This window comes from Dendropsophus ebraccatus, chromosome 10 (genome assembly GCF_027789765.1).
Source record: "Dendropsophus ebraccatus isolate aDenEbr1 chromosome 10, aDenEbr1.pat, whole genome shotgun sequence".
Taxonomy (NCBI): Eukaryota; Metazoa; Chordata; class Amphibia; order Anura; family Hylidae; genus Dendropsophus; species Dendropsophus ebraccatus.
The window spans coordinates 16,065,073-16,078,527 of NC_091463.1; the positions used below are offsets into that span (position 1 = coordinate 16,065,073).

Sequence of the window (13,455 nt, forward strand, 5' to 3'; positions counted from 1 at the left end):
CAGTTTCTAAACAATTTAGGTTCAATACAACTAGGATGTAAAGGGAGCATTCACGATGCAGCATGGCACCTTGTGCTTTGGTCAGAACCCCTTTAGCGATAGGCACAATGTTAAATTACCTTCTGGAAGTCATCAAACTTCTTCTGTAACACCTCCACCTGCTCCAGGTCAGTCACCACCTCCTCATTGGTGAGCGCAGACTCCTTCTCATTGATCCATTGCTGCAGCTCATTCGCCTCACGGAACAACATGAACTTCTTACAACTTTTCTCCAGCATGTCCTTGCGCTTCTCTCCCATCTCCAATATGTTCTGGTATCTACAAACCAAATGGGCAGAATCAGGTGTCTGTGTACAACATAGCAGAGGTCTTTGGAGCGTCAGCCCAGACCACAAGATGTGGTACTACTACAAGAGTAGAGATCTCATTATCAGACTTAGGCCCTGCAGCTGTTGCAAAACTATAATTCCCATCATGCCTGGACAACTAACGTTTTAGATTCGGCTGTCCAGGCATGATGGGAATTGAAATTTCGGAACACCTGGCTGGCCGAAGGTTCCCCATCCCTGAACTTAAGGAAGATAAATATTCTAGACTCGCCATCTACAATCCTACAGCAGTTCAAGGTTAATAGTTCTTAAACTGAAGTGTTGAGGCAACAGATGCCCGTAAATAATCCCATGTCCTTCTATGGTATAACTATTATAGAAGTGATCTATGAAGATATCATTATGTGTAGACTGATAAAAGGAACAAGAAACGAAGGCAACATCCCTCTGTTTCACAGACAGGAGTGTGGAAATGGTATGTGGGGCGCTGGTACTGGAGACCATAAGGCTGCCACCATGGGCTCAGTTTAGCAAGTCCTGGCACATCACACCATCCAATGGAACAGCAAGTGTCACAGTCATTCATAGCAAACTATGGAGAGTGCTGATGGTTGGGGGTCTGGGTGTTTAGACCCCGACTGATCAGTAGAACGGAATGCGAAGAACCTCTGACCTCAGTCCTTCTCTCCCCATCTCTCTCATAGCAAGAGACAGGCTCTATAGACTTTCTACAGAATCCCATCTCCTGCAGCAAGGAAAGAGATGAGTACTTCCCCAAGTGCTTCTCATGACCCACTGTAATAGTTCATGGGGGTCTTTGCTACTAGACCCTAGACTGAAGAAACCTTTTGACTTGACTATGACAGTAAAACTTTAACATGGTCATCAGTAGTCACCTATAGTTAGAATGTATTTTACTGACTATACGAAGTGATGGGCAATGGTGGAACAGGTCTACTCACAGTTCTTCAACCTGATTCATACGCAGAGACACACTGCCAGCTTCCTTAGATACAAGAGTCCTGCACAGACGAGAGGGGAGCACAGCAAAAAAGGCATGCAGACGATTAGTGATTACCAACAGGCAGGGGGTGCTGCTCAATCACAGAGCCAGATTAGATGGGGGTGCAGCGTATGGGTGCCGGAGATCACAGGGCTGCCCACCTCTAATGATACTGGGAGTGCGTTGTTCTATTAACTGGTAGAGGTCCTGAAAGTCAGACCAGAACCAAGCAGCTATTTCTTTCATAGATGATAAGTGTGAATGGCTGGAATGCCCTGGATGCAGGCTAGGAAGAAAAAAAAATGTATATATATTTTTTTTTTTCTTTTTTTTTTTTTTTTTTTTATCCTAGCCTTCATCCAAACAGTTGTAATAACAAAAATTCCTATTTTAAAAGGGGCATTCCATGTATAACCTATGAATATATATATTTCATTTATTTAAAGAATAAATAAATCAGTAGACGTGGACATGCCCTTTAATTTTTAAGTATCACTAGTATAACAAGTCATGGGGCTATACAGCTATATAAAAGAAGTATTGCCGCCTGCTGTACATGAGATGCCTCAGTGGCAGAATACAGGGTGGCGCTGTTGCTAGTCAGTGACTGCCATTTCTGACCTTGTTGCAGTAACATACTCATTTTATACAGCTTTACTTGACCCCAGAATTGATCTTAGTCTTAGGCTGTGATACAGATTCTTATGAAATCACATTACAAATCAGAACACATAGAAAAATCAATGGCAGATAAGATGCATATTAATGTATACAGTGATCTACTGGATGGGGGTGAAATAAGAATGTTACCGGACCTTATGTCACTAGTGAGGGAGTAACTCTGTACTTAGAAACACTTGTTGGTGATTTTAGGATGATGGATATTATAACATGCAGGGTGATGGGTAAAGCGAAGAGTTGTAATATATGACGTGTATGCAGTGAGTGCAGGAGGTAAAGATGCAGGAGCTCTGACATTTCCCATCTGTGCTGTCACATGACCTGTACAATAAAGAAACTGGTAAAATGGAGTCTTACTGGCCATCGATCTGCTCCTGTCGCAGCGCAATGCTTCCCTGTTCATCCAGTAAGTTCTCCCGAGAAGCAGACTGTGCCGGATCCAGCTTCTTCACATACGCAGCGGGTACAAAACCCTGACGATCATTCACTTCCACTTTCCACCAGTCCTGGAAGATGTAAGACATAGTAGAATGTGGTCACTTGGTAAGCAGCCACTAAAAGGGATGGTCTAAGGGTCCAATTTTACACTCCGATGGGGGCCCGACCAACAATGTTAACAAGCGTCGATCTGCAATATCAGCGCTCGTTTACTGGGCCTATTCCACGGTCCGATGATCGTTGAGCGAGGGCTGAAGGGACATTACTGATGTCCTTGCAGCCCTTGCACCATACATTACCTGGCAGGACTTCTCCTCAGCTCAGTCTTCCTCCCCGGATCCCGCAGCACAGCATCAGCAGCTCCGGAGCGGTCTGACTGAGCTGTCAGACCGCTCAGCCAATCACTGGCCCCGGCGGTCCTGGCCTGTGATTGGCTGAGCAGTCTGACAGCTCAGTCAGGTCGCTCCGGAGCTGCTGATGCTGTGCCGCGGGACCCGGGGAGGAAGACGGAGCGGAGGAGAATTCCTGCTAGGTAATGTGTGCTGCTTCTCAAATAGTCGGTCACCCGCTGCGCACCGCTATTCCACCATAGCGATGCGCTGTGGGGGACAAATGATTTTAGGTCCGTCCCTAAATAAACAAACAATCAGCCGAAGACACGATCATCGACTGATCGTTTTCTCTATTCCACCGAGCGATAATCGGCCGAATCGGGCCGATTTGCGCTTCCGTGGAATAGGCCCCCAAGACTCTAGGGGTCTGGTCCATGGACTGAGCTTAGAGATAAGTAAACCAATTCTGTTTAACATTCGCTGAACCAGGAAGGTAAGGGGCTATGCTATATGGCTATGTGGACTGCCACTTACACTACACTAGCTGGGCTATGCTCCGTGAACATAAGCAGGGACTCCTATCTTGACATGGAACCTTGCCTCAATATGGATGTAGTAAAATCTCATGGCAAATTGAATGAGAACAAATTTTGGGAAGTTCACTCAAACAAGGTTGAGCAGCAGTATCAGACACAGCCCTGTGGATAATAGTGCCACTAGTTCTAGGATAACAGACAGGGATTGAGCCACGTTTCTTACTTTATTTGTGCTGTTAAGCAGAGTCAGGATGTCTCCCTTCTTCATAGTCACCTCCCGGGGGCTCTTCTCCTGATAATCATACAGGGCCAGGACCAGCTCCTTCCCAGTCTCATCATCTGTTGGTGCCACTTGTTGCTAAATATCAATGAAGTCAGACATTGTAAAACGTGCAGTAAATCACACCTACAACATATTTCTCAAAATTTAAATCCTTTAAATATTCTTCCCCCTATTCACTCCAATGGGATTGCACACACACTGAAGTCAATGGAAAATGTTTCTTGGATGACATCAGCTGTCACTGAGACATGGCAGAAGGTGACCCTTTAATTTTATATTATATCATTGACTTAATACATACCCTGCAAGCCTGGGCCTGCTCCCTCAAGGATTGAATGCTGCTACCATAGGCTCGCAGATCAGACATCAGGGCTTCATGTTTCTTTAGCAGAGCCTGCGGTATGGATGGAGACATTAGTAATCCAGTAATAGATATGACAGTTTAGGGTACTGGGTGGCACGATGGTCATACCTCAGCAGAATCTTCATCTTTGCCATAGTCTGTGCTCCCAACAATAGGCTCCTTCTCCCTCATCCAGGATTCAGCTTCATTTGCATCAGCAAAGTACTGCTGAGCCTGCAGGGAGTCTTCCAGGTCTTGTCTGCGCTGAGAGGCCTTATTCCTGAGAGACAGCCACTTGTCATTAAGCTCCTTCAGCTTCACCTTCACTTCATCAGCTGCAAAGTGTCCTGTGCATGAAGGAAAACAATAAGACATGATGTCACTAATCAGCTACCCAGCAGCAAGTGCCCCATTTCACTGCAGTGCCCCCGCAGGAGAAGTGATGCATTACACAGTTATAATGTGACACCATTACCTTCAGTGATCATATTATTTCCCTTCTGGGTGACGGCCTTGATGCGGGGTTCATGTCCAGCTATCTCAGCTTGCAGAGCTTGGTGCTTCTTCAGCAAGTTCTGAACACCAATCAAGTCCTTGCCTGGAGCCAAGAGCACAAGATAGGTCAGCATAGGGCTGGACCCCATAACAATAAGACTGGTCATCACAGTTAACAATATCTATAAGTTACCTCTGTTGGTGGAGGCTGCAATTGGTTCCTTTTCCCTTATCCAGGTTTCCTCATCTTCGACATCACGGAAAAGCTGCTGCAGACGCAGAGAGTCGGAGAGTTTCTCCTTGCGAGCGATCATGGGCTCTTTCAAGGCATCGTACCTCGCAACCAAAGCCTCTTGTTTCTTTCTGATGTTGTCTGCATCAAAATGGCCAGCATCCTGGAACTGGCGTGCCTGGATGGTAATGCCATCTATACGGTCCTGTATAGGTAACGCAATGTTGTCAATCAGACTGAGCCTGGTGTACTGTTAGACTGTCTAGTCTAAGTTTACACTAAGAATTACCCAGGGGTGTCAAACTCAGGCCCTCCAGCTGTTCCAAAACTACAATTCCCATCATGACCAGACAGCCAAATCTTTAGCTTTGGCTGTCCGGGCATGATGGGAATTGTAGCTTTGGAATAGCTGGAGGACCTGAGTTGACACCTGTGAATTAGTGTTAGTAAATCTGCCCTTATGCCTTAAGTACCTGGTGAGCGGCAACATCGGCCTCCAACAGAGCGTGCTTCTTCTGCAAGTTCTGCACATTGGTCAAGTCCTTGCCGTAATCATCAGAAGCCAAGTGTCCCTCCACCTCGTACAGCCAGAGCTCAATGTCTTCCACATTTCGGTTGAACTGCTGCTGCTGGTTGGCCTCCCGCAGCTTGATGCCTGTGTAGAGACGTAGCCTTAATATTGGTCTTTTCTACTAGACACCGTACCTTTTATAGGACCGGCTTGTTTTACTAACCTTTGAACTCGGTGGCTTCCAGCAGCCTTTTCCACATGGAGATCACTTCATTCATGCGAGCTGCCACCTCATCGGATGCATAGTGGTTCACGTCGATTAACTTCTGGCCAGAGTTTTCCAAAGAGTCAATGCGGCTTTGATTAGCGGACAGTTCGGCCTCAAAGGCCTGGTGCTTCTGGACCTTGCCCTGAAGATTAGATGGATCCTGTGTGGAACGATAACATATTAGACTATAGACGAAGACCAGGAATTTGGGATACTTATAAACTGGACCTCTAGACCTTACCTTGTAGGCCTCATCTGTGGCAGTCTTCATCTTCTCATTGATCCAGCTCTTCAGTTCATCAGAATCCCTAAAAAACTGCTGCAGATGGAAGGAGTCGGCCAACTGGGTGCGGCGATACAGTGCCCGCTCATGGAGGGCATTGCGGCGATTCAGGAGCTGCCAAGACAACAAGGTGTGACATTATTAAAATGAGGTCCAACAGTCTGAAAGACCCGCTCCTACTGCTCAAGAACCATAGGCAGTACTGTATCTTACCGCGTCTCTGCGTGTAGCAACGTCATCCATCGCATAGTGGTTATTTTGGATCAGCTTTGTGGCAAATTCATCCAGAGCCTATAGAGTATGGAACAAAAATACAGGCAAGGGTTAAATACATTGAGATAGAGCTTCCTTTTAGTGACCAGGACTACAACAAATACAACTATATATTAATGCTACTATAAGTCCTTGTAATATCATTCTGCCACATACCGTGATCTTCTCCTCTTGGGCACTGAGAGATTTTTCAAAGTCTTCATGTTTCTTCAGCAGGGCTTCCACACTGTCCAGGGAATCGCCCAAATCTTCGTTCAACAGGAAGGCCTAATGAGCAAAATGGCAAGTAGTTAAGGAAAGATCATGATGTGGGGGAATCCCTAAAGAGTATAAGTGAGGGCTCGGACCTCTTGTTTGCTCATCCAGTTGTCTACTTGTTCAGTATCTCTGTAGAAAAGCTGAAGGTCCATGCACTGCTCGTACTGCTGCCTGCGGAGGTCCCACAGCTCTAAAAGGGCGGCTCTCTCCTCCGCCAAGAAGGTAATCTACAAGAGAAAAAAAAGACAAGGACTTAGAAGAGTGTCATCTGGTGGTTTTTTTATGCAACTGAAACTAGATGTCATTTTAACAACCAGTTTATAGGGATTGGGGGAAAACTGGCTGATCCCAACACCGGCAATATTACTTATAAAAAGCCTTAATGGCACCATTTCCCCTGCTTAAAGGAAGAATAAGTCACTGTATTGGCTGAATACCTTCTCTCTGATCTCATCAGACGCGTAGTGCCCGGCATTCAGCAAAGCTTGTCCAGAAGCATCTGCGGCTTTAAAGCTGTCCTCATGAGCATCAATTTCACCCTAAATCCAAGAAGGAAAAAAAAAAAAAAAAACTCATTGCGGTTAACCACGGCTGTAGTAACCCAGGAACAGATGTTGTAAGTGGAAAGAGTCTGGTCAAAGAAAGTGATTACAGCTCATGCATGTCTACATTAAGTGACATACAGTGAAGAAATATGCTCTATATCCCATACCCATGATGCTTTGCCTTACTCCCTTCTTGATAATAGGTACTAATATCATCCTTGGGGTTCACTTTGATCCTATCTAAGTCAGCACTTTCCTGGCCACCTACTGACCATCTGCCATTACCTTATGTTCTTGGTGTCTATCAAGGAGAGCCTCAGCTCCAGCCACGTCATTGGCGAGCTCATCAGCGTTGATGAGGGCCTTCATTTCTGTCACCCAGCTGGTCAGGTCTCTAAAATCTGCAAGGAACCTCTGCAACCTGAGAAGAGAAGATGGACGCACTGTAAAACCCAGCAGCACAGATCAGACCATAGATTGATTATACGTGTCTTGCATCGATCACTCACTTGTAGGAGTCGTTGAGACGCGTGTGACGTTCGGCAGCCAGGGTGCGGATCTGCTCCCAGTTTGTAAGCAGCTCCTCTCCCTTCACCTGGATCTGAACAGCATTCTGGGGATGAGACTCCTGCAGGCGTTCAGATTCAGAGCGCAGAGCTTTCACCTGGTAATAAAGAGATCACTGAAGCCTGGCGGCATCTTTATGGCAGTTTCCTGCAGTATGATATGCGTGAGGGCATACACACCTTCTCCTCTAGGGCTGCCAGGTCTCGTTCCAGGCCCTCATGCTTGCGGAGAAGCGCTTGCACACTGGCCAAGTCTCGGCCAAAGTCATCAGATGCCATCAGCTGCTCCTTCTCTCGGATCCAGCCAATGGTTTCATCCACATCTCTAAAGCCAGGAATGGAGAAGGCAATGTGAGCACAGAAGGACTAGACAGAATTCACAACCTGACCCAGCACCATGTGGCAATATCATGTATGGTTGAGCAGAGGTGAATAGTGAACAAATGCTAGTGCGGACCTGTTAAATCGCTGGACTTCCGCAGCTCCAAACAGCTTCCCTTGTCTCTGCAGAGCCAGTCCTTTCAGGCGCTGCCAGCTAGCATTGACTTCATCTTGTTTGGTCTTGATAACCTCAAGCTCTGGATGTTCCTCCTGTGGACAGAACAAAACCACACCAGGTTGGTATAATGGAATCAGCCCTGGCTTCTCGGACAGAGTTTTCTTGGTGGGCAAGTACCTGTGCCAGTTTGCTGGCAAACTGGTTGACTTCATTCACCCTTTCTTCATGAGCTGCCAGGTCAGTCTGAAACTCTTCAAACTTTTTCTGCAAGACCTCAACGTGTTCAAGGTCTTGTCCAAGCTCCTCAGAAGTCACAATGGCCTCCTAGCAAAGTGAGGAAGAAGAAGTTACAGATCATGTAGAATACAAATATAAGGTGAAGAAATTCCAAATAGATAGGCGAGAAGATAACTATAAAATAAGGGGGAAGGGGAGATTCGGACCCCATTAGGGTTTATGTCCTCCTGCATGTCATAAGACTTCACCAAGTAACCATATACCTTGTCATTGATCCAGTCCAGCACATCCTCACATTCTCGCAGGTATTGCACCAGCTTCTGGGCCTGCTGCAGCTTGACCCCCTTTTCTTGCATTTTCAGAAGCAGCAGCTCCCATAGACGGTGCAGTTCTACTAGACGTGTCTGTAGAAAGAGAGGACAGGATTAATGGCCACGTTCATCTTACTTAGTGTGCGATACCACAAAGGAACGAGATGCACACCTTCCTGAAGGCAAGAAGAAGTCGAAAATTTCACACGAGTTTGGAAATAAGAAGAAAAAGTTTAAAACTTTAACAAAGAAAAGTTGTCATAGGATTCTATTCTACGGGCTCTGCACAAGAACTCATACTCTTAAGGGGAAGCCAATGGACAAATCATGTGCCCTGAGCCTATATGGCGGCACACAGTCTCTATGAGGCCTATATAAGCTCTGTGTGCTGCCATATGGTTCATCTGTGCAGAGTTATAGCGATCCCTGTAGTAGACGTATGAGCCTTAAAGGAGTTTTCCCATTATAACTTACTTATCCCCATCCAAAGAGATTCCCAAGCCAAGTATAGCACTCAACTCTTTCCAGCGGCTCTATACAGAATTAATAGAGCTGGGGAGTCACATGCCGACCTGCGGCTGTATTCAAAATGAAAGAACCGTGGGCCAATCTGGAGATGCACAGAGGTTGGACCCCCTGTGATCTCTTACTGCAACCCTATCCTGTGGATAGGGAACAAGAAAGTTTTAATTGGAAAATTCCTCCCATGGTTTTAGCGCTATAAGGATTGGTATTTGGGTTCCCAAGCCAAATCAATCCAAGTGCATATTAATTATGAGCGGAACTATAAAGAAGAACACACAATGTGGTGAGCAGTTTGCAGGATGAACTCCAGGTAGTGTGATAGCTGAAGGCAGAGGTATACAGATCATGCATTAGGAAAGCAGGAAGTCATCACTGCACATCCAGACACCTCCACCTACACGGATGTGAGCCCCAACTTGCACGCTGGTCACTATTGGTCGCTGTGCTGTCCGGTATGGCGTGAAAGACTAAACCACAGATATGCAAGTCAACAACATGTGTTATGTCACACAGATCCCGCCATGTCTGGTACTAGTGCATGTGACAAGCAGATTTCACTCAGTAATGGATCAATGCTGGAAGAAGTCTGACAATAGTGTCATTGTCTAATGTGTGATCATCATGGAGAATCGGCTTTTCCATCTGAAAACTGTTCACATACTTACTCTTATGGTCTCAGATGAAAAATGGGATTCTGAAATCATTTTGTTTCCGGTGTTGTCCAGTTTGACGATCGCTCCGGCATTGGCTTGTACTTCAGCCTCAAAGGCCTGGTGTTTCTGCAGCTTCCCCTGCAAGTACATAAACCTTGTATTAACATTTCTTCCATCACAATAGCCAGACCCCACCATCCTCAGCCAGGACTCTGGTTACAGAACAGCAGGACACCTGTATCCAGCTCTGCAGAGCATCTCACCTGGAGGTTAGTTGGATCCTTGTAGTTCTCATCAGATGCGATCTGGAGTTTCTCCTGGATCCATTTCTCAAGCTCATCGGCGTCACGCTGGAAGAACTGGAAACGGTAGGAATCCTCTAGCTTCTGCCGACGGACAGTAGACAGCTCCTTGAAGCGCAGGTAGCGGTCTAGGACCTGCTGGCGTCTCTCCTGGATGTCCTCCGCCGTCTCCAACACTTTGACCCCACTTGAATCCATTTTCTGAAAGGAAAGCTAAATTCTAGTAAGTGATAAAACGCTGGATCTGTGGGAAAGGGAGACATAGGGACCTGCATGATCTGTAGAAAGTCAATGGTAATGCATGTAGTCCCTAGTCTCCTCCTGCAGATTGCACAAGATTAAGAGGGTATACAGTGCATTAAAGGAGGTCCCTGACACACTATGCTATAAATGTATAATCTGTGGGATCAGACTGCTCAGATCGCCACCTATTGCTAAAAACCAAAGGGGCTATAACGCTCTTCTAGATGCCTTGCCACTTCGGGACCTGTAGACCACGCTCATCTTTCCACCACAGTCTATGGATATGTAAAACAACACTTGGTTAATGGCATCTTATACCCAAAATCAAGACTGTCAACCCAGTTCACACTACTGCAGATTTAAAGGGTTTTACAGGGTTCTAAAAACAGGACATACCATTCACAACCTATAGATAGGGCTGGTGCTAACAGCTGCTGTACCAGCCATGACTAGAGGACAGGTGTGGGGCTGTTTTTGGAAGAAAACGGACATATTTATCCAAAGTGCCCCCACCCCATTCACCTTTGTTTCCTATTGGTGCATCGGAACTAAGGACTTTTATACACTTTATAGTAAAGGTTTGAATTCAACTGCTTAATCCTTCGGTTCTCAGAAAGATAAGCCACTGGTAGAGGAGTCTGACAGCAGCTGATCTGACAATGATGGAGTGTTTGCTTGATCTCTGGTCCTATTATACAGGGTGATTCCAGCCTTTGTGATAGGGACCCTGTTCTTTGGAGCCCTCAACCTCTTGCAAACTACTACTCCCTCCATGCCACAACAGCCTGCTGGGGTGGAGGTTGATGGTCAAAGGATCAGATATTTTATTATATAAAAAGGAAATTAGAAAAGAATATAAGGGGGACAACATGGCGGTGGATTACATAACTGGTGCAACAACAGAGCTATTATACTAGACAAGTGCCCCTTACGTTAGTCTCCACAATGATGGCGGATCCAGTCACTTGCAGTATTTTTATCTTTTTACCTAATAAAGCGGTGAAGGTTAGAGAATGAGCGCTGCTCTGGAGGAGATACAATGCAGCCGAACTCACATTCCTCCAGCTCCAGCCGCACCTATCAGCCTCCCCTCCCCCACCATATGGCTTCACACCGCTCTCTCTGGGTGGTGGTTTCTTGCTTTCATTTCTATGCCGGATAGATCTGGAGCCGCACATTCCTCCTCTGCTGTTATCACATGGAGGAAAGCGGCCAGACAGCAGCTGACAGATCACAGGACCAGCCAATACTGTGTAATGGAGGCCGAGATACCCGCCCTATACCGTATAACCAGACTGTGCACTCACTACTAGACTATAAGGCAGATGAATGAGGAGTGACAGCGGACATGCTGCTATCTATAGGGGACATCCATGTGGGGACACGGCGGCAGCTTATCTCCCACAGGAATGAGGAGTTACAGTGGACATGCTACTATGTACGGGAACATCCATCTGAGGACACAGCGGCAGCTTATCTCCCACAGGAATGAGGAGTAACAGCAGACATGCTACTATGTATAGAGGACACCCATTTGAGGACACGGTGGCAGCTTATCTCCCACAGGAATAAGGAGTAACAGCAGACATGCTACTATGTATAGGGGACATCCATGTGAGGACACAGCAGCAGCTTATCTCCCACAGGAATAAGGAGTAACAGCAGACATGCTACTATGTATAGGGGACATCCATGTGAGGACACAGCAGCAGCTTATCTCCCACAGGAATGAGGAGTAAGGGCCCTATTCCACCGGACGATTATCGTTTGCATAATCGTTAACGATTAACGATCTCAAACGACCGCTATTGCGAAAGACCTGAAAACGTTCACTCATTTCCATGGAACGATAATCGTTACTTATGATCGTAATTGCGATCGTTTCTTCTTCGCTATTTATTCGCTAATGCGTTCGTATCTATTGCGAACGACCGAACGATGTCTTATTCAATGCGAACGATTTGCGAACGTTTTGCGAACGAGCAACGATAAAAATAGGTCCAGGTCTTATAAAGCGATCAACGATTTCTCGTTCGGTCGTTAATCGTTAACTGCATTTCAACCGAACGATTATCGTTTAGATTCGAACGATTTAACGATAATCTGAACGATAATCGTCCGGTGGAATAGGGCCCTAACAGTGGACGTGCTACTATGTATGGGGGACATCTATGTGAGGAAACGGCAGCAGCTAATCTCCCACAGGAATGAGGAGTAACAGTGGACATGCTGCTATGTATAGGGGACATCAATGTGAGGACACGGCGGCAGCTTATCTCCCACAGGAATAATGATTGGGCCCCATATGTTTAAGCTAGCTTCACGTCACATTCTCCTGTAAGTCCCAGATACAAGTCAGCAGCCTGTATTGAAAAAAACAAAACATATAATTGTTCCTTCCAAAAGCCAGCGCCACACTCGTCTCTAGGTTGTAAGTGGTATTACAACGTACATTCTCTTCAATAGAAGTAAGCAGCAATACCAGGCACGAACTAAGAGCAAGAGTGGCATTGTTTCTGGAAGAAAGCAGCCATGTTTTTACAGCTCTGGATAACCACCAGATAGGTCACTTTCCTCTCCCTGGTGAAAACACACATGCACACGAGCAGTCAAGTGTTCATGTCTATGGGGGAATCATGATGGCGGACAGCCACTGGAGGTCTATGGATAGCTCTAATAGCTTTTCTCATCTCCCCCATATACACGCATAATGGGCTCAGCATATGTTTAATGAGGAGAGGGGTATAAGCCACTGCCAGACTCCCCTTATCTCCCTTAGGGTGCCTTCACACGTACCGTATCGCTGCGTATTTATCGCACAAAAGTAGCTGCATTTTTGGGGTGTTAAAACTCACCTATGAAAATCATGTGCAAATCAAAACTCGCATGGAAAAAAAAAAAAAATAATAATAAAAAAAAAAAAAAAAATCGCACCAAACTCTCATGTAGTAATACACATACATTGACTTGATAGCAATCTGTATCACTGTGGATTTATGTGCGAGAAACTCGCAGGATACTGTACGTGTGAAGGCACCCTTAAGAACAAAAGGATCCGGGATGCTGAAATCCAGGTGCCCAAATCTTTGCTGTGACATCTGCCATTGGTGAAGAGTCAAGTGGCCCCCACAAACAGGGATGAGGACCCGCGGCCCTCAAACTGTTGCAAAACTACAATTCCCATTAAGCCAAAGCATTGGTTTCCGGGGCATGATGGGAATTGTAGTTTTCTAATAGCTGGAGGTGCGCAGGTTCCCTATCTCTAAAGCTGGCCATACACCTTCAATAACTGACAGCTGAATGATCATT

The 13,455-nt window shown here is 46.0% G+C and overlaps 1 protein-coding gene across 5 annotated transcripts in view; it reads right to left on the reverse strand.

Annotated features, from left to right (window-relative positions):
- The window catches only part of SPTAN1 (spectrin alpha, non-erythrocytic 1), a 40,915-nt gene that overhangs the window by 15,646 nt on the left and 11,814 nt on the right, over window positions 1–13,455 (reverse strand). For 3 of the 5 annotated variants that reach the window (XM_069986104.1, XM_069986103.1, XM_069986107.1), the window contains exons 2-24: window positions 9,865–10,104; window positions 9,614–9,739; window positions 8,376–8,516; window positions 8,053–8,199; window positions 7,834–7,967; window positions 7,557–7,701; window positions 7,320–7,474; window positions 7,096–7,231; window positions 6,703–6,804; window positions 6,355–6,492; window positions 6,164–6,274; window positions 5,948–6,025; window positions 5,693–5,848; window positions 5,407–5,611; window positions 5,146–5,327; window positions 4,634–4,877; window positions 4,421–4,543; window positions 4,075–4,292; window positions 3,904–3,996; window positions 3,543–3,677; window positions 2,371–2,519; window positions 1,292–1,351; window positions 120–318 (exon numbers count right to left, since the gene is read on the reverse strand). In XM_069986104.1, coding sequence (XP_069842205.1) covers window positions 120–318; window positions 1,292–1,351; window positions 2,371–2,519; window positions 3,543–3,677; window positions 3,904–3,996; window positions 4,075–4,292; window positions 4,421–4,543; window positions 4,634–4,877; window positions 5,146–5,327; window positions 5,407–5,611; window positions 5,693–5,848; window positions 5,948–6,025; window positions 6,164–6,274; window positions 6,355–6,492; window positions 6,703–6,804; window positions 7,096–7,231; window positions 7,320–7,474; window positions 7,557–7,701; window positions 7,834–7,967; window positions 8,053–8,199; window positions 8,376–8,516; window positions 9,614–9,739; window positions 9,865–10,101 — 3,414 coding nt within the window. In that variant the 5' untranslated portion in view covers window positions 10,102–10,104. The remainder of the gene's footprint in view (window positions 1–119; window positions 319–1,291; window positions 1,352–2,370; window positions 2,520–3,542; window positions 3,678–3,903; window positions 3,997–4,074; window positions 4,293–4,420; window positions 4,544–4,633; window positions 4,878–5,145; window positions 5,328–5,406; window positions 5,612–5,692; window positions 5,849–5,947; window positions 6,026–6,163; window positions 6,275–6,354; window positions 6,493–6,702; window positions 6,805–7,095; window positions 7,232–7,319; window positions 7,475–7,556; window positions 7,702–7,833; window positions 7,968–8,052; window positions 8,200–8,375; window positions 8,517–9,613; window positions 9,740–9,864; window positions 10,105–13,455) is intronic. The other 2 variants (XM_069986106.1, XM_069986105.1) reach the window with 1 other exon arrangement.